At 35.0% G+C, this 20,199-nt stretch overlaps 1 protein-coding gene across 3 annotated transcripts in view; it reads left to right on the top strand.

Moving 5' to 3' along the window:
• MBD5 (methyl-CpG binding domain protein 5) overlaps positions 1–20,199 on the top strand; it is a 151,712-nt gene that overhangs the window by 86,002 nt on the left and 45,511 nt on the right. For all 3 annotated transcript variants that reach the window (XM_044242517.1, XM_044242518.1, XM_044242516.1), the window contains 3 exons: positions 3,763–4,436; positions 13,673–13,775; positions 14,854–15,034. In XM_044242517.1, the coding sequence (XP_044098452.1) occupies positions 4,324–4,436; positions 13,673–13,775; positions 14,854–15,034 (397 nt within the window). In that variant the 5' untranslated portion in view covers positions 3,763–4,323. The remainder of the gene's footprint in view (positions 1–3,762; positions 4,437–13,672; positions 13,776–14,853; positions 15,035–20,199) is intronic.

The following is a 20,199-nucleotide window of genomic DNA, read 5'->3' as shown; positions in this document are numbered from 1 at the left end:
ACCCTTTTGTCACTTTAAGAAACTTTTCAAGGGTCTGTTTTACCAAATAATTCTCAGTAAATTATCAAAGTGGCTATTGATTTATATACAGATATAGTTATCTCAGATTTATTTGTAGTTGTGAAAATTCAGCAGAAAATCGATGTTCACAAAAGAGAAGTAAATAAATTAAAGATACAGTTATATCCCCTAAAATTCTATCCAGCAATTGAAAGTCATATTTTGGAAAAGTATTTAATACCATAGTCAAATGCTCAGGATGAAAATAAAGTGGTCATGATTCAATATTTAAAGGAAAAGATGCATTTATAACATAGAAAAAACTTGGAATCAGTGCAACTTTGGAGAACAATTTGGCAGTATCTGAAACGTTGAGCATGTACAGACTCTACAACCTAACATTAATATGATAAATATGCCAGTAGATGAATAGTTGTATAATCATATGATACAATACCATTCAGATGTTAAAAATTAACAAATTGGATCTATAAATCTGCAACAGAGATAGATCTGTGTATCTCCACTGAGATAGCTCTCAAACAATGTTGAATTTTAAAAAGCAAGTTGCAGAATGATATGTATGTGTAAGAGTGTTTATATAAAATTTTAAAACACATATAACACCACCAAACATTGTTTATATTGAAAATATAAATAGGGAATGAAAGCATACCTGGAAGAAAGAGGACTGGAATCATGATGGTGGTCGCCTTAAGATAGAAGAGAAGGAAATAGGGCTAAAAAAAAGATGGGATGGGAGAGGGAGATAGTATTTAACTCTAACTGTAATAGTACTCTGTTTTTTAAAATAAGCAGAACTGACAAATGCTTTTCATTGTGAATTTGGAGTGGTGTTTTATTGTTTGTTATTATAAATTCTTTTTTAAATTGTGCTTTTAGAACTTTCTAAAAACAATGATTAAAGTACATTCAGGTTTGCAGTGGTTGTTATTCAACAATGAGATTACAGTTCAATTTTCATTTTCACCTTTAAACATCTCTGAATTTTCCAAATTCACAAAATGAATGTTGAGAAAATCGGGGCCACTTACAGATAAGTAAATGATAATTGTGTAGTTTCTGGGCCTCTGCTCTGTGAAGAGTCCCTAAAGGCTCCTGCAACTGAGCTGCTTCTAGAAGGCCCAAGTGTCAGCAAAAAAGGATGACCTCCCTTGGAGCCAAAAGGGAATAGAGGACCGACCGGCTGCCTGCATAGTGTGGAGATATTAGACGGCCGTGTCCTGGGAAGGAGGCAGGGGCCTTAGCCAGTTGATCTCAAACTTGAGCATGCATCAGAATCACCCAGAGGCTTCTTAAAGAACAGAGTGTCCCCCAGAGTTTCCAATTCATTAGGTCTGGGGCCAGGCCTGTGCATTTGTATTTCTGATAAGTTCCTGGACATTACTGACAATAATGATGTTTGTCCCAGGGCCATGCTTTGGGAACTGCTGGTCTAAGCAAAACCCAGCCATCAGATATTTGTATTTTTCATTACTGAAATATGAGAGAGACATTTGGCAGGAATCAATCCAACGTTACTCTCTGGCAGGTCCACAAATTACTTAATGGAGAGAGCCAGCCTGCCTCAGGGAGGTTGGCATCACATGCAAGAGTAGCCAAACACACAAACAAACAAACAAAAAAAGGAAAGAAAGAAAAAGGAAGGAAGGAAGGGAAAAAAGGAAAGAAAAAAGAAAATAGGCCTCAAATTATCAGAAAGCTCAAAAATAGGAGAATGAGAGCCAGTCCAATCTAATGATCAGCAACTTTTTTCTACTTTTTATTGGGAAAGCAAGGTAATAAAATAAGCATAAAAAGGACTGTTAAAAAAAAAAAACAGATTCAATAATCAGGGTCTGTTACTATTTGACAAAACTGGGAGTCCAGGATGACACAAAATTCATGTCTCTTTCCCATCTTTCAAGTAGTGCTAGGAACTCCACTGGGTAGGACTGACCCTTCCTTGTTTTCTCCATCCTTTCTCATCCTTCCTCCCTCTTTTCTTTATATTCTTCCAAACTGAACAGCTCCTTACTGGCAAACATTACCCTGGGCTATGGATAAAGAGGTGCCTCCCATCTTGATACTCCAGCCAGAGCATAGTACCCTGTACCTAGTAGCTGCTGACTATCAAATGAAACTTGAATAAACACATACATCATCAGCAGGGGACATGGTTAAAGGTACAAGGAATGGGAGACAAGTGGGTCATTTCTGTGAGAAGCATAACACAGTGGAGTGGCCCCAGCAATGTTAACAGCTTGAGACACCACTGGGAATGATACTACTGGGCACTTTTCTTTGTACCCCACATTTTTCTCAATAATTTTTTGCTACTTTTCCCATAGCTTGTTGATGTTTACAACAGCCATGCACATGGTTTATGACTTTCAGCTAAATGAGTATATGCTAAATTACAATACCTTTGCTCTGTCTCTGAGCCCAGGCTACAAATAGAGCATATGCCTGAATACATGAAGCCTTTTAGTGTAAGGCTTTCTCCTGTTTTCTCAATAAAGACAGGCCCAAAAATGTTTGGGGCTAACTTAAATTGTAGGCTTTTAGGGATGTAGATAAACTAGTTATGTGTCTAGTTATGTATCTAGTTTAATTTGTTAAGTTATACATATATATTTTAAACATCTAAAATAGAAAGCCTTTTATTGAAAATTTTTAAACAATTTTAATATTTTCATGATTCTTACGTCCTTTGACACAGTTTTCAAGAGTGTATCATCTTCACCTTCAGTTAAGTTGTTTGAGCACAACATTTTTTGAATCTGTAGATGATGCTATCACTGGACATTTTTATCCCAAGCCATATGTCCCACTCATAAAACAAACAACAAAAAAAATGATTTCTTTATTCATCCTTTAGTACAAGTTCACGAGTCCCACAATGTAGTTACCCACTACCTATTAAATTGATTATAGAAAGGCTTGTATACCACCAGAAATACTGCTGGCAATTGTTACATCACATTCTCCATTAGGATTAAGTACTAAATCTTTTAAAATTTTTATTTGCCATCTTTATTTTACTTAACAATTTCATTCTTTCAAGCTTTCCACAGTATCACTGATTGCTGTTGTCTCAAGCCAGTGTATTTTCCCCAAGCAGCACCTTATGACTTAATAAAGGAATTAAGAGAGTACCCCATAATAGACAGGAATTTGTAAATCTTAACTATAAAGCAACTCCCACCCTTATATTACAGAATAGTGGGAGGAATCTCTTGTACTTGAAAATGTGCTGTATATTTTCTTTTAATTTTTTTTAAAAAGCACCTGTTCTTCTTGAGGCCAATATGATGATTTGGAAAGAAAAGTAAATTTTAAGGGCATATTCAATTAAAGAGTGATAAAATGTAATTGGATTAATATGAAACTTTCCAATTTTAAGAGCATAAGAGGTGATAATAAGAGGCGATAGATATATTGTTATTGTAAGAAGGAGGTTGGGTGCGTGCGTGCGTGCGTGTGTGTGTGTGTGTGTGTGAGAGAGAGAGAAATGCCATGATCATGTATCTATCTCTAATAATTAGAAAGTTACATGTGGCAAAGAGCAAGCAAATTGGTTAACTAGAGTAAGGGGATCAAGTCGGAAGAAGAAAGCAAGACAAACTTGACATGTAATTTTGACGGCAGAGAACATCAAAGTGATTTGGTGCACTTAGGAGTTTATTCTATTTTTAAACATGTGCAGCTTCTCAGTTTTCAATATTAAATATAAAGTTTACACATTTACATATGTTTCAGGCTACATTATTGGAATTTTGAAGACATGAAAACATCAGATGAACCAACCTACGACATCTTGGATTCTGATTGGAAGATGAAGAGAAAATTTAAAGAATGTGGCCTCTAAAGGCGGGTAGTACCTGGAAATATTAACCGACTCACACTGTAAAAATGAGACCGGTCTCTAGACTATAGAGGTTATTTTAGTCTGACATCAAGGTTCAAGACAAAATGTTGAACTAAAAACTGTACACTCCTCCCCTCCCCTAATTCAGGCAGGTACCAGCATTGGTGAATATGATTTTCCTTAGTCAGAAGCACTCATTTTTACCCATGTAGACCATCCTTAGGAATTAAATATTGTTTATTTAATGTAGATTATAATGGAAAACTGATTTTTTCCACAATGGCAGATTTCAAGGACTTGGTTCCAAACTGAGCAGAAGCTTCCCAATGCATTTTGTACAGTCGGGGAAAAACTGTGCTGCATTGGCCATTTTTGAAGGCCATCATGCCCTGTAATATAAGGATATCATCTTATTGCTGATATCTTTGGAGAGTCCCAAGCAGACACAGAAAATGAATGGAGGCAAGGACTGTGACGGAGGGGACAAAGATGGAGGTCTTCCAGCTATACAAGTTCCTGTGGGTTGGCAGCGTCGTGTGGATCAAAATGGAGTGCTTTATGTCAGGTGAGCTGCCTTATTACCTGTGTCACTCCAAGTGTGCAGTCCCAAAATTAGGGAAGTAGTGTCTGTTCCTGTGAGGAAACAACATACCATCACTGACAGCACCTCACATAAATTTGAATAAATGACCTTTGTGCTAGAAATATTCGAGTGTTTTATTTTTGCATTGTAAATTGCCTTAGGCTACAAGAGAAAATTTTTATGCATTACTTGTGTTTATATAAGGTGTCATTCTGCTTATCTCTGTAACAAGGATAAAGAAAAATATGAAGATTTCTAAAAGAAACATATAAGCATCATTACCACATTCACAGGAGAATGTAAAATACTAGACGTAGACCCGATAGGTCTTGACAATATTTTCCTGTCCTTCTAGTGCTTCAGCTGGTTTTTCTGATGTAAGGTTGAGTGTTTTTATCTATAGGCAGTATCAGTTATGAGTCTTCTTAATTCCTGATATTAATTAAAAATAATTTCCCTATTTTTTTCTGTGCAGTTTTTAATCTATTCTATTGCAGATAATAGTAAAAAAGAAAAAGTCATGATGGAGATGGCTCTTCATCTCACAAGTAAAAATCATACAAATAAAATACAAATGCCTGCTCTTTTTAATTTTGGTGACATATATCTAGTGTACAATGAGTCGAATGGAATAACTGAACTGTTGACAAGAAGTTTCAGGGTTTTTTAAAACTGACCTATAACACTGTATTAGTTTTATTAGTACAACATAGTGATTCAATATTTGTATGATTATGAAATGGTCACCTCAATAAGTCTGGTTATCATCAATAGTCATACAAATTATTACATAACTACTGACTATTCCCTACGCTGTCCATTACATTCCTGTGTCTTTCTCATTTTGTAACTGAAAGATTGTACCTCTTTATCCCCTTTATGTATTTTGTCCGTCCTTCCACCCATCTCACCTTTATAAGCCACCAGTTTGTTTTCTATATCATGAGCCTGTTTCTATTTTGTTTTGCTTGTTTGTTTATTTTGTTCTTTTGATTCCACATATAAGTAAAGTCATACAGTATTTGTTTTCCTGTCTGACATATTTTGCTTAGCGTACTACCCAGTCCATTCCTCCATGCTGTCACACATGGCAAGATCTCATACTTTTTCTTCACTGAGTAATATTCCAGTGTGTGTGTTTGTGTGTGTGTGTCTGTGTGTGTGTACCATATGCCCTTTGTGCATTCTTCTATCTATTAACATCTAGGGTGTTTCCATATCTTGGCTATTGTAAATAATGCTGTGATGAACATAGAAGTACAAATGTTTTTTTGAATCAATGTTTTCATTTTCTTTGGTTAAATACCTAGAAGTGGAATTACTGGATCATATGGTATTTCTATTTTTAATTTTTTGAGGAAGATCCATACTGTTTCCCAAACTTCTTGTTCCAATTTACATTCATACCAACAATATACAGGATTCCTTTTTCTCTACATCTTGACCAAAATTTGTTATTTATCTTTTTTTTTTTTAAAGATTTTATTTATTTATTTGACAGAGAGAGATCACAAGTGCTTTATGTCAGGTAAAGAGGCAGAGAGGCAGGCAGAGGGAGAGAGGAGGAAGCAGGCTCCCCGCTGAGCAGAGAGCCCGATGCGGGACTCGATCCCAGGACCCTGAGATCATGACCTGAGCTGAAGGCAGCGGCTCAACCCACTGAGCCACCCAGGCGCCCGATTTCTTATCTTTTTAATGACAGCCATTTTGATACCTGTGAGGGGATATTTCATTGTGGCTTTGATTTGCATTTCCCTGATAATCAGTGATGTTGAGCATTTTTTCATGTGTCTGGTTCGCCATCTCTGTGTCTTCTTTAGAAAAATGTTCATTCAGGTCAACTGTACATTTTTTAATCTCACTGTTTTTGGGGTATTAAGTTGTTTGAGTTCTTTCTGTATTTTAGATGTTAACCCCTTATTGGATATACCTTTGTGAGTATCTTTTCTTATTCAGTAAGTTGTCTTTTTGTTTGTTGGTGGTTTATTTCAGTGTGTAAAAAGATTTTTAGGTTGATATAGTCCCATTTGTTTATTTTTATTTTTGCTGTCCTTGCTTGAGGTGACAAATCCCACCCCCAAAAAAATTTGCTAAAATTGATGTTGAAGAGCTTACTGCTTATTTTTTCTTTTAAGAGTTTTATGGCTTCAGATTTTACTTTCAAGTCTTCAATTTTGAGCTTATTTTTCTGTGCGGTGCAAGAAAGTTGTCCCGTTTCATTGTTTTGCAAGTAGCTGTCTAATTTTCCTAGCAACACTTATTGAAGAGATTATCTTTTCCCCCATTGTTTACTCTTGCCTCCTTTGTTATAGATTAATTGACCATATAACCATGGGTTTATTTCTGTACTCTCTATTCTGTTCCATATGTATCTGTTTTTGTGCTAGTACCATATTGTTTTGATTACAGTACCTTTGTAGTATTGTTTGAGATGGGGATTGTGATTACCTCCAGCTTTGTTTTTCTTTCTCAAGATTGGATTTGGCTATTCAGGGTCTTTTCTTCTTTTTCATTTGTTATTTTGTTCATTTGGCTCCTCTCTCTTTTCTTTTTTTCTTGATGAGTCTAGCTAAATGTTTTCAATTTCATTTATCTTTTTAAAGAACCACCTCTTAGTTTCATCAATCTTTTCTATTTTTTTTTTTAATTTTTAGTCTCTATTTCATTTATTTCCACTCTAATGTTTATTTCCTTTTTCTACTAACTTTGGGTTTTATTTGTTCTTTTTTAGTTCCTTTAGGCATAGGATTAAATTATTTATTTGAGATTTTTCTTGTTTCTTGAAGCAGGCCTATATCACTATAAACGTCCCTCTTAGCACTGCTTTTGGGGTGTCCCATAGATTTTAGAATGTTGTGTTTATTTGTTTCAAAATTTTTTTTTCTTCTTTAATTTATTCATTGGCCACTAGTTGTTTAGTAGCATGATGGTTAGTCTCCATGTGTTTGTGTTTCTTCACTTTGTCTTCTAGTAATTGATAATTACATTTGTTTTATACTGTTGTGGTTGGAAAAGCTGGTTTGCATGATTTCAATCTCTTAAATTCATTGAGACTTATTCCACACCCTGACACCGAGCTCCGTGTGCTCTTGAGATGGAATGTTCTGTATATATCTAATAAGTCAATCTGGTCTAGTGGGTCATTTAAGGCCAGTGTTTCCTTATTGATTTTCTGTCTGGATGATCTATCCATTGATGTAAATGGGGTGTTAAAACCCCCTCCTGTTGTAGTATTGCTGTCAGTTTCTCCTTTTGTGTCTCTTAATATTTGCTTTATTTTTTTAGGCACTGCTCTGTTGGGTACATAAATATTTGCAAATGTTATATCTTCTTGTTAAATTGATCCCTTTATCATTTTATAATTTCCTTTTTTTAATCTCTTATTACAGTCTCTGTTATAAAGTCTATTTTTGATGTAAATATTGCTTCCCTAGCTTTGTTTTTGTTTCCCTTTGCATAGAATATCTTTTTTGATTTCTTCAGTTTCAGTCTGTGTGTGTCCTTGGATCTGAAGTTAAGTCTCTTACAGGCAGCATACACATGGGTCTTATTTCTGTTTTTGTTTTTTTAATCCCTTCGGCCACACTGTATTTTTTGATTGGAAACATTTTAGTCCATTTATACTTGAAGTAATTTTGATATGTGTGTACTTACTGCCATTTTGTTGTTTTCTGGTTGTTTTTGTAGTTCTTCTCTGTACTTTTCTTCTCTTGCTCTCTTCCTTTGTGATTTGATGATGCTCTTTAGTTTTATATTTAGAATCCTTTCCCTTTATTTTTTGTGTATCTATTTTTTCTGTTTGTGTATCTATTTTGTGCATCTGTTTTTGGTTTGGGGTTACCATGAGGTTCATATATAACAACCTATACATACAATCTGTTTTAAGTTGGTGGTCACCTAAGTTTGAAAGCATTCTGAAAACACTACATTTTTGCTCTTCCTCTAACCATGTTTATGTTCTTGATGTTATGTTTTACATCTTTTTATTTTGCATATCCTTTAATTATTGCAGATATTATTGATTTTGTCTTCTAATCTTCTAATCTTCACACTAGCATTATGAGTGGTTGATCCACTACCTTTCCTGTAAATTTGCCTTTAGCAGCAAGATTATTTTTTTCTTTGATATATTTTCTTATTTCTAGTCATGGCCTTTTCTACATAAAGTAGTCCCTTTAATATTTCTTGTAGAGCCAGTTTACTTGCGATGAATTCCTTTAGCTTTTGCTTGTCTGGGAAACTGTTTATCAATTCTGATTGATAACTGTGCAGGGAAAGTATCCTTGGTTGTAAGCTTTTTCCCTTCAGCACTTTGAATTTATCATGCCACTCTCTTCTGGCCTGCAAAGTTTCAGCTGAAAAATCAGCTAATAGTCTTATGGGCATTCCCTTACATGTAACTAATTGCTTTTCTCTGTTATTTTTTTTGGGGGGGGAGGATGGGGGATGGAATTCTCTCTTTATCTTTAATTTTTGACATATAATTATAATGTGTTTTGGTGTAGATCTGTAGGTTTATCTTGTTTGCGACTCTCTGTGCTTCCTGAACCTGGATGTCTCTTTCCTTTCCCAGGTCAGGACATTTTCAACTATAATTTTTAAATAAGTTTTCCAATTCTTTCTCTCTTTCTTCTACTTATGCGACCCCTAAATATAATGTGAATGTTAGTATGCTTGATGTTGTTTCAGGGGTTTCTTGAACTATCCTCACATGTTAATTTTTTTCTTTTTTGTCATTCAATTTAGGCTATTTCCATTACTCTGTCTTTCAGATTGCTGATCCATTTTTCTGTATCTTCTAATCTGTTGTTTATTCCCCCTAGTGTATTTTTCATTTCTGTTATGGTATTCTTCAGCTCTGATTGGCACTTTCTTTTATTTTCTATCTCTTTATTGAAGTTCTAAATGTGTTGTTCATCCATGGTTCTCACAGTTCAGTAGCCATGTTTATGACCATAACTTTGACCTCTTTATCAGACAGATTGTTTATCCCTGTTTGTTTAGTTCTTTTTATGAGGTTTTGTCTTGTTTTTTTGAACATAGTCTTCTGTCTCCTCATTTTGCCTACCTCTCTGTGATTGTTTTTATGTATTAGGCAGTTCAGCAACCTCTCCTGGTCTTGAAGGTGTGGCCTTATATAAGATGTCCTATGAGTCCTAGAAGTGCAGTCCTCCCTAACCACCAGTCAGCTGCTACAGAGGTATCCCTCATGTGGGCATTGTGTACCATTCTGTTGCCTTGGGGCCACAATTGCTGTGGATGTACTGCTGGGCAGGGCTGGCCCCTGCCCTGGCTGGATTGTGGCCTCAGGGTAACTGCTGCAGGCTTGCTGATGGGCAAGATTAGGATCTTGTAGGCTGCAAGGCCTGGCAGAGACGCAAGGTTGTGTAGAGCTCAGAGTAAGACACACCCCTTTGCATTAATGATCTAGTAGGAGGGTTCCAAAATGGTGCCCACCAGTGCCTGGATCAGCGTGGCAGAATGAGGTGGCAGAAATGACTGTCGCCAATTTCTTAGTCCTTGGGGAGAGGCCCTGCTGCCTCCTGCTTCTCCAGCAGACTCTCCAAGATTGGTAAGTAGGTATCTTCCACTGTGGCCTACGCACTTTTCAATCTAGTGTTTTTGCTCTAGTTTCTGGGTCAAGCAAGTCTATGCATGAGCCCTTTGAGAGCAGTTTTGTTTTGTTTTGTTTCCTATAATTATGTAGTTTTTCTGGACGTATTTTCTGTTGGTTTTTCAAAGCCAGCTATTTGGGGGACTTGTCCCTCCTGTGCAATATCTAAGGGTTGGGTTGTCTGATGTGGAGCTTAAATCTCTTATTTTTTAGGGAAGAGTTCCGTACCTTTTAGATTCTTCCTGACTGTGGAACTCCATGCCTCGGGTGTGGTTTTTTTCCTTATTGAGACTGTATCTCTGCCACTTCCACATACCTCGGTGCTGCCCCATGTTGTGGAAGCTCTCTGTTCATCTAGTTTCTAAGTCTTTAAGGAGCAATATTCCATATGTAGTTGTAGGTTTATTATGTCTATGGGAAGAGTTGCGCTCAGGATTTTCCTACACTCATCTTGAATGCTTAACCAAGTTTTAGTCTTATTATTAAACAAATGCCACCTAAGTTACTTATTTTGTAGTTTATCAGGAAGTATATGAAAGGTTATGATAATATAAATCTTTGTTTGTGGTGTAATAAAAAAAACTATCAGAAGCAGACTTAGGACTTTTTAACTTTTTAATTAATGTAATGTAACCCCATTACGTGGCATTAATGCTATTTCTTTCAGTGTGGTTATTTGTATCCCAGCTTCAGTGGAATTCTGTATTTGAACAAGGATGTATTTTTATAAATGAGATCTTTTCTATTGTATAAATACAAATGATTTCATACCTTAACAACTCAAAAGTCAGTTCAGATTTTCTCTCAGGTTTGTTTGCTTTGTGTAAGTTGTTTCTTGAGGGAAACTTAATTACCTATTGAAATTGTTTTGCACATAAGTATTTTATTCCTGAAATGGTAAAGATGTGCCCTATATTAATTGGAGTGAAAGGAAAAGAAAGCAGGGAATGTGGGGCTCATCCCATAGTAGATAAGATGGATAAGGACACATAAGTTTTTCAAAGTGTTCCTATTGCCAATGTTGTTTAAAACTGCTAAAAATATTTTGTTGTAATATAGCAAGATATAAATGTTACTGTTCATATTTGTGGTTATTCTAGGCTATAAGGAGCAAATATATATATATATTATATATATATTCAGCTTAGAGCAAATAAGTCTAAAATTTTAATAATTTAAATTTTTTACTTCATCTTCATTCCTATGGAAGATACATCAGCTTTTCAGATTGCTGAGAGCTAAGTTAAATCAAGTTAAGTTTAAGAATCTGTCATTCATCTTGTTCATTCATGATTTTCCAAGTGTAAGTAGACTTCACTATCTGGTACTGTGAGTTCTCCCAATCCAGAGCTATACACTAAGAATTATTTCAGAAACAAACTTCACTAGATAAGGTTAAGTACCATCAAATAAATTCAGTCAGCATGGTTTTTATTTGTTTGTATATATAACTGGTTAAATTACTACTTAAACATATATAGGAGGCTAGTCCTCCTTCTGTAGCTCCCTTCTCAACATGCAGTTTGCTTGTAACTTTTAGGTTGGTCTCCAGCTGCTCCTGCCTGAGGGTAGCATCGAGGCTGCACATTAAATTTCCCACCTGCTTCCAATCTTTTGAGCTTTATCTGTGCCGTTAAGACTTGTAACTATTTTTTACATTAATTATTACTCCCAAAAGTTAATTAAAGAGCTACAGCTGAAGGAAAGAACTCAACTGACTGATTGAGAGAAAATGTTTTTAAAGTGTCTAGAGTAGAGTACTCTAATGAAATTCAGGAATTTTTGTCTTCGGGTTTAATTTTACAGTTAAATTCCTATAGGATTCAGTCTGTATACTTTCTTTAACTGTAAAATGCTAGGCAGTTTCTTTTCACAAAATTCATTAATTCTTCATATGACAACTAATTAGTAATCTTATTTTATCAAAATTGCCAGACCTTCAAAGTCGTCTGGTTGTCCCTACCGCTAGGTTGGAACTCGTCTGTAATATGGGAATTACTTTTTATATATCATCTGAAAAAAATTGTTAGTCTAAACAAATGAATGAGTCAACAATGAGGAAGATTTTAATTGAAATTTTCTATATTCATAAATCACTTATATGATTGTCCATAAAAATGAATTGCATTTTAAATCTGGTTTATTTATAGATCTAAAACTATTACCTCTGTTTTTGTATAGGCTGTCTGCCCCCAGTAGAGTAATGCTTTGTATACAAAATGGCGAGTATAATTTCTGGATAAATTTAATCAGAAGGCTAAAGTGAAGGAATAGTCATAAATAAAAGATATTCTTGAATGAAAATATATGAAAATTTTCAAGCCTAATATGCATTTAAGTTATAAAATCAACATATTAATAGTACAAGTCCTAAGGTACAAATAGCCCATTTTAGATTTTTTTATTTATTTATTTGACAGACAGAGATCACAAGTAGGCAGAGAGGCAGGCAGAGAGAGACAGAGGAAGCAGGTTCCTTGCTGAGCAGAGAGCCCGATGTGGGGCTCGATCCCAGGACCCTGGGATCATGACCTGAGCCAAAGACAGAGGCTTTAAACCACTGAGCCACCCAGGCGCCCCCAAATAGCCCATTTTAAACTGACCTTCATTATAAATAAAAATCAAAGACTTATCCTATCATCTGAATTAGTACCTAGTCTGTAGACTTAAACTTGATCAGTATTCATGTATTAAACTGACTTTTTGACCCACAGAGTAGTAACATTGAGAGCATTACCCCAATTACCAACCAGAAGGCCTGCATGGCTCCTCTTTACTTGACAGTCTGGTTTAGTTCTTCAGTACAATTTGAGTTGGGCCATACTTGTCTATCTTCAAAGAAAAACATGGATTGGGGAAAAAAGGAAACTCTGTTTTTACATTGGGGCAATATAGCTCTAGACTCCAAAACTGAAGGGAAAAACTTGTTAGCTCCAACTTTTATAGATTTAGTCACTTTCTGGTTTGACTTCCAACATGTTCCTAAATTTCAGTCTTTCCTCAAACAGCTTTAAAGGTAGATTTTCTAGGGGCGCCTGGGAGGCTCAGTGGGTTGAAGCCTCTGCCTTCGGCTCAGGTCATGATCCCAGGGTCCTGGGATCGAGCCCTACGTCGGGCTCTCTGCTTGGTAGAGAGCCTGCTCCCTCCTCTTTCTCTGCCTGCCTCTCTGCCTACGTGTGATCTCTCTCTCTCTCTGTCAAATAAATAAATAAAAATCTAAAAAATAAAATAAAATAAAGGTAGATTTTCTAGTTTAAAATAATGGTTACTTTCATGTAGTTTTCTTGGTCCTTCTTGCCTGCTTCTGTACTTCTTTAAGAATAGCATTTTTTTCATCCTTAGTGCACTCTTGGTTTTCAAAATACTTTTACTTAATTTTCTATGACAATCTCTATTTTTCTGAGAAATAGTTTGGTTAAAAGAAAGAATGATAGTGTTAAAGGCTATAATTTAGTAGATAACATAATACTGACAAAGCAAATGTTTTTCCTTAGTAGGAAAATGTTATCATGTAAAGGACAGTAAGACTATAAATTATGCCTTTTTTCATATGATATGTGCAGTCAGAATTATTTCCTGATGTTTTTTTAAACTATTTTTACAGTCCCAGTGGGTCTTTGTTATCTTGCTTGGAGCAGGTTAAAACATACCTGCTTACTGACGGAACATGCAAGTGTGGCTTGGAATGTCCTCTTATTCTTCCCAAGGTAACCATTTCACAATAGATCTATTGGCAGTGCTGTATTTTTTTAGGTGTTTCATATATTTGTTTTTCTCATTTGGCATTTCATTTTTATATTACTTCTCCAATCATATATGCACTTTAAAGTCTTTATCTAATTAGATACCTTTGCATACGTTCTGGAATGCTTAAAATTGTAGGAAATATTTCAAGTCCTGGTCATGTTCAAAAGTGACAAACCTATATTCATATTAAGTATTTCATCAGAATCTCTTTAACACCTTTTTATTTGAGCTATACACATGCTCATTGTATAATAGTGCATTTTCCCCCTACTATAAATATTCAATCTATAATATGATTTTTTTGCACTGGTGTTGCTAAATCTGCCACAAATATATCTAAAATCACAAGGCTGAACCCTCTGAGCCAAAAGTAAAGTTGTTTTAGTCCTTTGCAAGGTAAAAAATACAGTTATTTTAAATAATAAAATATTTTAGAATAGCATAGAAACACAGGTCACTGTTCTCTGAATATCTATTATGTGCTAATCTTAGAACTAAAGTTTAATGGACAGCTTTTCCTTTTATTTGTGTCATCACATTCACCCCCAAAAAAGCATTTGAAACAGACTGTAAGTATGTACACAATAAGTAATAATATTTTTTTTTAAAATATAGAGTAATAGACGTTTTAAATCCCTGAAAAAGTAATATTAATACAGTAATAAAGCCAAAGAAAAAGTAAGCATGTAGAAATGTCAGTTCTTAGAGGTTTTTAAATGTACCATAATCTGTTTTTGGACTGTTATGACATTAGGAAGTATCTAAAATTGCAAACATTATCAGGTATTATAACTTTCCATACATTTATCTTGATTTGATTGTCTTATTTTCATTATTTACTTTGTCAGTAAAATACAAGAGTTCATCAGAAGTATTTATTATACTATACATAAAGTTGTTTTCTTAAATTTAAAAACTTGAGATGGTTTTATTCAAATTTATGGTTTAATCTATGCAAAACTTTTCCTATAACAAGAGAATTTTTTCTAATTTAATGTTTTCACAGACATATTCTAAACAGAGAATTTTTTTTTCCAGGTGTTTAATTTTGATCCTGGAGCTGCTGTGAAACAGAGAACTGCAGAAGATGTTAAAGCAGATGAAGATGTCACAAAGCTATGCATACATAAAAGAAAAATCATTGCAGTGGCCACACTTCACAAAAGCATGGAAGCCCCACATCCTTCTCTGGTGCTCACCAGTCCCGGGGGAGGAACAAGTATGTAATGTGGTGAAAGGTTTAGAAATTTTTCTCCCCATCTTTTCTCCGGATGAATCACTGGAAATCTCTTAGCCAAACATTTTCTGAGTCCCCTTTTTAAAACACGCAGAATGCTTTTAAAGTTGTACGTTTTATCATTTTTGACAAATAGCAAATTAGTCTGAAAAATTCCTATGAAGTTATCTCCCCAGGTTTCCTATTTAAATCATTGAGTCAACTGAGCAGAATAAACACCAATTAACACATACAAATGCTATGCAAGTACACAGAGCTGAGGTAACAAATGAAAAAGTATCATTGATTTTTAGAAAACAAATGTAACATTTCTCCTAGAGTTGGTTTGGATGTGTTTGGTATCAAGTCCTCAAACAGAACCAGCAATATTGTCCACAGCTAACAGCGTTATTCTTTTTTTTTAAAGATTTTATTTATTTATTTAAGAGAGAGAGAGTACGTGTGCACACGCGTGGGGTGGGGGGCGGGGAGGGGGACAGAGGGAGAAGCAGACTCCCTGCTGAGCAACAAGTAGGGCTCATTCCCAGAGTCCTGGGGTCATGACCTGAGCTAAAGACAGATGCTTAACTGACTGAGCCATGCAGGTGCCCCCAGTGTTATTCTTTCAGTCACTTAGTAGCTATTTCTTGAACACCTACTAAGAGAAATCACCTGATCAAGAACTTTTCATACCTCCACCACACACACACACACACACACACACACACGCTTTTATTTTTTAAAAATTTCAAAGCTGCAGAAAAATTACATAACAGTTCACTGAGCACCCAAGTACCCTTCATTTAGATTTGACAATTAATATTTTGTGGCAAAAGTTGCAAATATTATGACAGTTCATCCCTAAATACGTCAGCACACATCGATGTTCACCTATGGAAACCACAATCTAATTATCATATTCAAAATTTAGCACTTATTATCTAATATGCAGTGTTCAGGGTTCCCTGGGTGACTCAGTTGTTTAGCATCTGCCTTTAGTTCAGGTCATAATCCCAGGGTCCTCAGATCTAGCCCTGCATTGGGCTCTCTGCTCAGTGGGAAGTCTGCTTCTCCCTCTCCAACTCCCCCTGCTTGTGTTCTCTCTCTCACTGTCTCTGTCTCTGTCAAATAAATAAAGTCTTTAATAATAATAATAATAATAATATACAGTGGATATGATTAGAAAGTGGTTGTCCTAATAATATCCAGTTATTCCAGTGGTCCTAATAAATTCTAATTGTCCTAATAATTTCTTCAATTCTTAAACCCAGGATGCAATCAAAGATCATACAACTGCACTAAATTGTTATACTTCTTTCATCTACACCAATTCCCCAGTCTTTTAAAATCTATTTTTGAAGAATCTAATTCAACTTTACAGATATTCCTCAGTTTGGATTTGCCTGATTATTTGTTCATATTTATTCATACTCAGGTTAAACACAGTTTAGTGGAATATTGCATGGGTGATGTTATATCATTAGGAGATACAGAATATCAATTTATCCCATGTTGATGACATTAAGCTTGAGTGCTTGATTAAAGTTATGTATATCCAATTTCTCTATTGTTAAGGTAACTTTTCCCTTTGTAACTAATCTGTAATTTGTGGTAAATTTTCCCTTTTAACTAATCTGAAATCTGTAAAAAAAAATGTATAATTTTTTACATTTAAGATGTAAAAAATACTTTGAGACTCAGAAACTTTTTGTGTGAATTAGGATGTGAGCTCCCTCCAAAATATTACAGTCAACTTAACAGTTGTGTAATAATTCAAGACAAAATATGGCTGAGCACCAAAGCGTTTGTTTATGAAGAATAAGCGATTCTGTTCTCAGAGTTCTGAAAAATAGGAACAATGAGTATAATTTGTAATGATTAGAAGAGGTTTTATGGTAGACCTCAGATTTGAACCAGCCCTGGAAAATAGTAAGATTTGGAAATCTGAGGGGAATAAGAAAATTCTTATTCCGTATGAGTATAGCATAATTAAGAGACGATGTGGAAACTAATCTGAATTGAGTGAAAGATTAAATTTGCATAGGTAAATTGAGACCAAATTACTACCAGCTTTAGATACAAAGAGGAGCAGTTGTGACATCATACAGGTAATTAAAGAGTCACACTTAGAACTCATGTAAAGAGAGCAGGAAAAGACAAATTTGGCAGTTATTAACAGAGAACTCCTCTTCCATAACCTTCCAACCTTTGAACTTTAACAGGAATGATCAGAAAAATTTCTCCACTAAGGTATGTAAAAAAAGATTTTTTTAGGGAATTTTTCTTTTTCAATGAGCTACATTTTTAAAAATTCAAAGATATTACAACAATTTAAAGACATATTTAATAGTAATAAATTACCTGAAATTTATCATTATCTTGCCACCTTGATAAAACTATGTTTTCGTTTTGCATATTACCTTGCATATATCTGCTGCCATTCTCATACCACATTATATCAATTTTACCTCTTTCTACAAAGTCTCCCTTGTCACTTTTTTAATGACCCTAGCAGAATCTTGATCTAGGTCTTTTGTCATACCTTATACATACAAGTTTCATTATTGAAATTAAAGGTAAATCTTTAACCAGTATAGGTATAAGAGGTATATCTCCATCCCCTTTTAAAATGTTATGCTTTATTGGATTGATCGCTATCCTTTTACTAGCTTCAGACATAGCATTTATTTTAATTTCCTAATATTAAACTGTATTATAGGGTTGGGATTTAAATAAAAGTTAAGGAGACTCAAGTAGTACTTTTCACTCCTCTTCATTTTACATATATGAGGATATATTTAGTTTCTGTCTCTTATTTTGAAAGGTCTGCTTGAGTATACATGAAAGCACTTGGTGAGTGCCCAGCATTTCCGTTTGCCAACTCTTGTAATACTTCGGTTGCTAAGTATAACACAACATCAGCATGACTTTTGTTTGTTTATTTACTATTCCGATCATCTTAAAGATGTTAACTATTTTTCCCCAGGTATAGGAGAAATCCTTTCTAAACCACAGCTGTTTTCTAAATTCTGTTGAATATAAGAATGCCAGTGTCTGTATTTTTAAACATTGAACTGTATGTAATTATAGAAATAACAAAAAAAAAGACATAACTCAGTGGTTTTGTTACTAATAAGGATACAGTTCATCACCTAATAATGCTAATGATGTTAATAATAGACAACTGTGCTCTCACTAGATGCTAGGTGCAATGCGCCAAATATTTTCCATATATTACTTCTTTAACTATAAAGTTTAAAGTTCTGTCTTTAACAAGAAAATAAGTTCAGTTGGGTTTATCTTCTGTAATTCTCTTGTATCACTGGTTCTCAACTTTTCATATATTATGTGCAGAAACCACTCTATCAAATAATCTTTACCATGCCAGAAACAGAAAGCCCACTTTTCCAAGAAGAATATATATTCACTTCATTCTCTTATTTCTTTAATGCAACCTACCTAGACTTCTGTATACCTCAGGCTGAGAACCACTGTCTTAGAAATTGTAATGAGGGACACCTGGGTGGCTCAGTGGGTTAAACCTATAACTTCAACTCAGGTCATGATCCTGGGATCAAGCCCCACATCTGGCTCTCTGCTCAGCAGGGAGCCTCCTTCCCTCTCTCTCTCTCTCTGCCTACCTGTGTCAAATAAATAAATAAATAAAATCTTTTTAAAAATTATAATGATATAATTTTACCTGTATACTGTCTAGCAGGTAGGAGAACTATATTTATCTTAAGTGTGTGATTATCCATTTAAGTAAATATACATCCAATTCCAAGTGAACCCAAGTATACTTGCTAATATATTGCTAGCCTCAGAATTGGGGTGGCCAATATATCGTATAAATAATACCACTTTCATCACCCATGCCTGTAATGGACTCACTGACATTTTCTCACAGAGCCCGGCCAGGCTGCAACATCCTTTTGACATAGCTCACTAAGCAGCCACCACCAGTTGATGGAAATTGGCATATGAAGCTGATTTTATTTGCCATCTGTTTTAGAAGGCACAACTTGGTAAATTGTTAAACATCCTCAGGGGCTTAAAAAACTTAAACTTACAATTCTGACATGATAGAATGAGAATTCTGTATGATGAGCAGGCTTGCTTTTGTTGCCTATATTCTGTCTGATCTCCAAAAGAATGGAAGGGATTCCAGAAAGCCAGGGAGGGAGCAATGCTTGCTATTAAAAGAGAATACTCAGTTGGAACCCAGTAGTGAAGATTTTAGCATTCTGAGTAAATCCTGCATAGGAATTCTGTCCTAATAAAAGAATCACCATCTTCTACCTAAGTTGGTTGTTACCTAAGGCTGTTTTTACAATAATGGCTTATCAAGGGCAAAGGAATTGCAATATTCTATAATTTGTTACAATTTTATTACAATATTGCTACAGACTTGAAGAAGCTAAACATGATTGCAGTATCACTGCACTTAGCTGTTGTTTGTTATCATCCCCATTTTAAAAGATTCAAAATCCCATTCACTTAATTCACTAAAGTTAAGGCTCTTTTGCTCTCACAGTGAGAATGTTGAGATAAGGAAGAGTTTTCGTTGCTGTCCTGAGCAAGTTTTAGTAAGGTAACAGAAAGATGCATAGGGTAACAAATTTTCTGGTGAATATAGCAATGCAATATACAACTAATGAATCACTAAATACTACACCAAAAACCAGTGGACTGTATGTTGGCTAATCGAATTTAAATTTTTTTTAAAAAGCAATGTATTCAAATTATAAGAAAATATGCCATAATTATAATTTTCTTGTTCCTTTTTTTTATGTATCTATTTGACACAGTGAGAGAGATAGTGAGAGAGGGAACATAAGCATGACAAATGAGAGAAGGAGAAGCTGACTCCCCACTGAGCGGGGAGCCTGATGCAGGACTCGATCCCAGGACCCTGGAATCATGATCTGAGCCAAAGGCAGCCACTTAATGACTGAGCCACTGAGGCACCCTACTTTATAATTTTCTCTTGTAACCATGTCCTTAAAAAATTCAAATCCAACAAGACAGTAACATCACCATTTCCAAAGAGGCTGTCAATCTTGATTTTTCACATTATAAATATTATTAGAATGGCTAATTTGAGTATATGCTGATTCAAATCCCCATCCTTTCTCAACTGATAAGAAGTAAACAAACATAATGGCCGG

Source organism: Neovison vison, chromosome 3, assembly GCF_020171115.1.
Source record: "Neovison vison isolate M4711 chromosome 3, ASM_NN_V1, whole genome shotgun sequence".
NCBI lineage: Eukaryota > Metazoa > Chordata > Mammalia > Carnivora > Mustelidae > Neogale > Neogale vison.
This window is presented reverse-complemented; position numbering and strand designations above follow the sequence as displayed.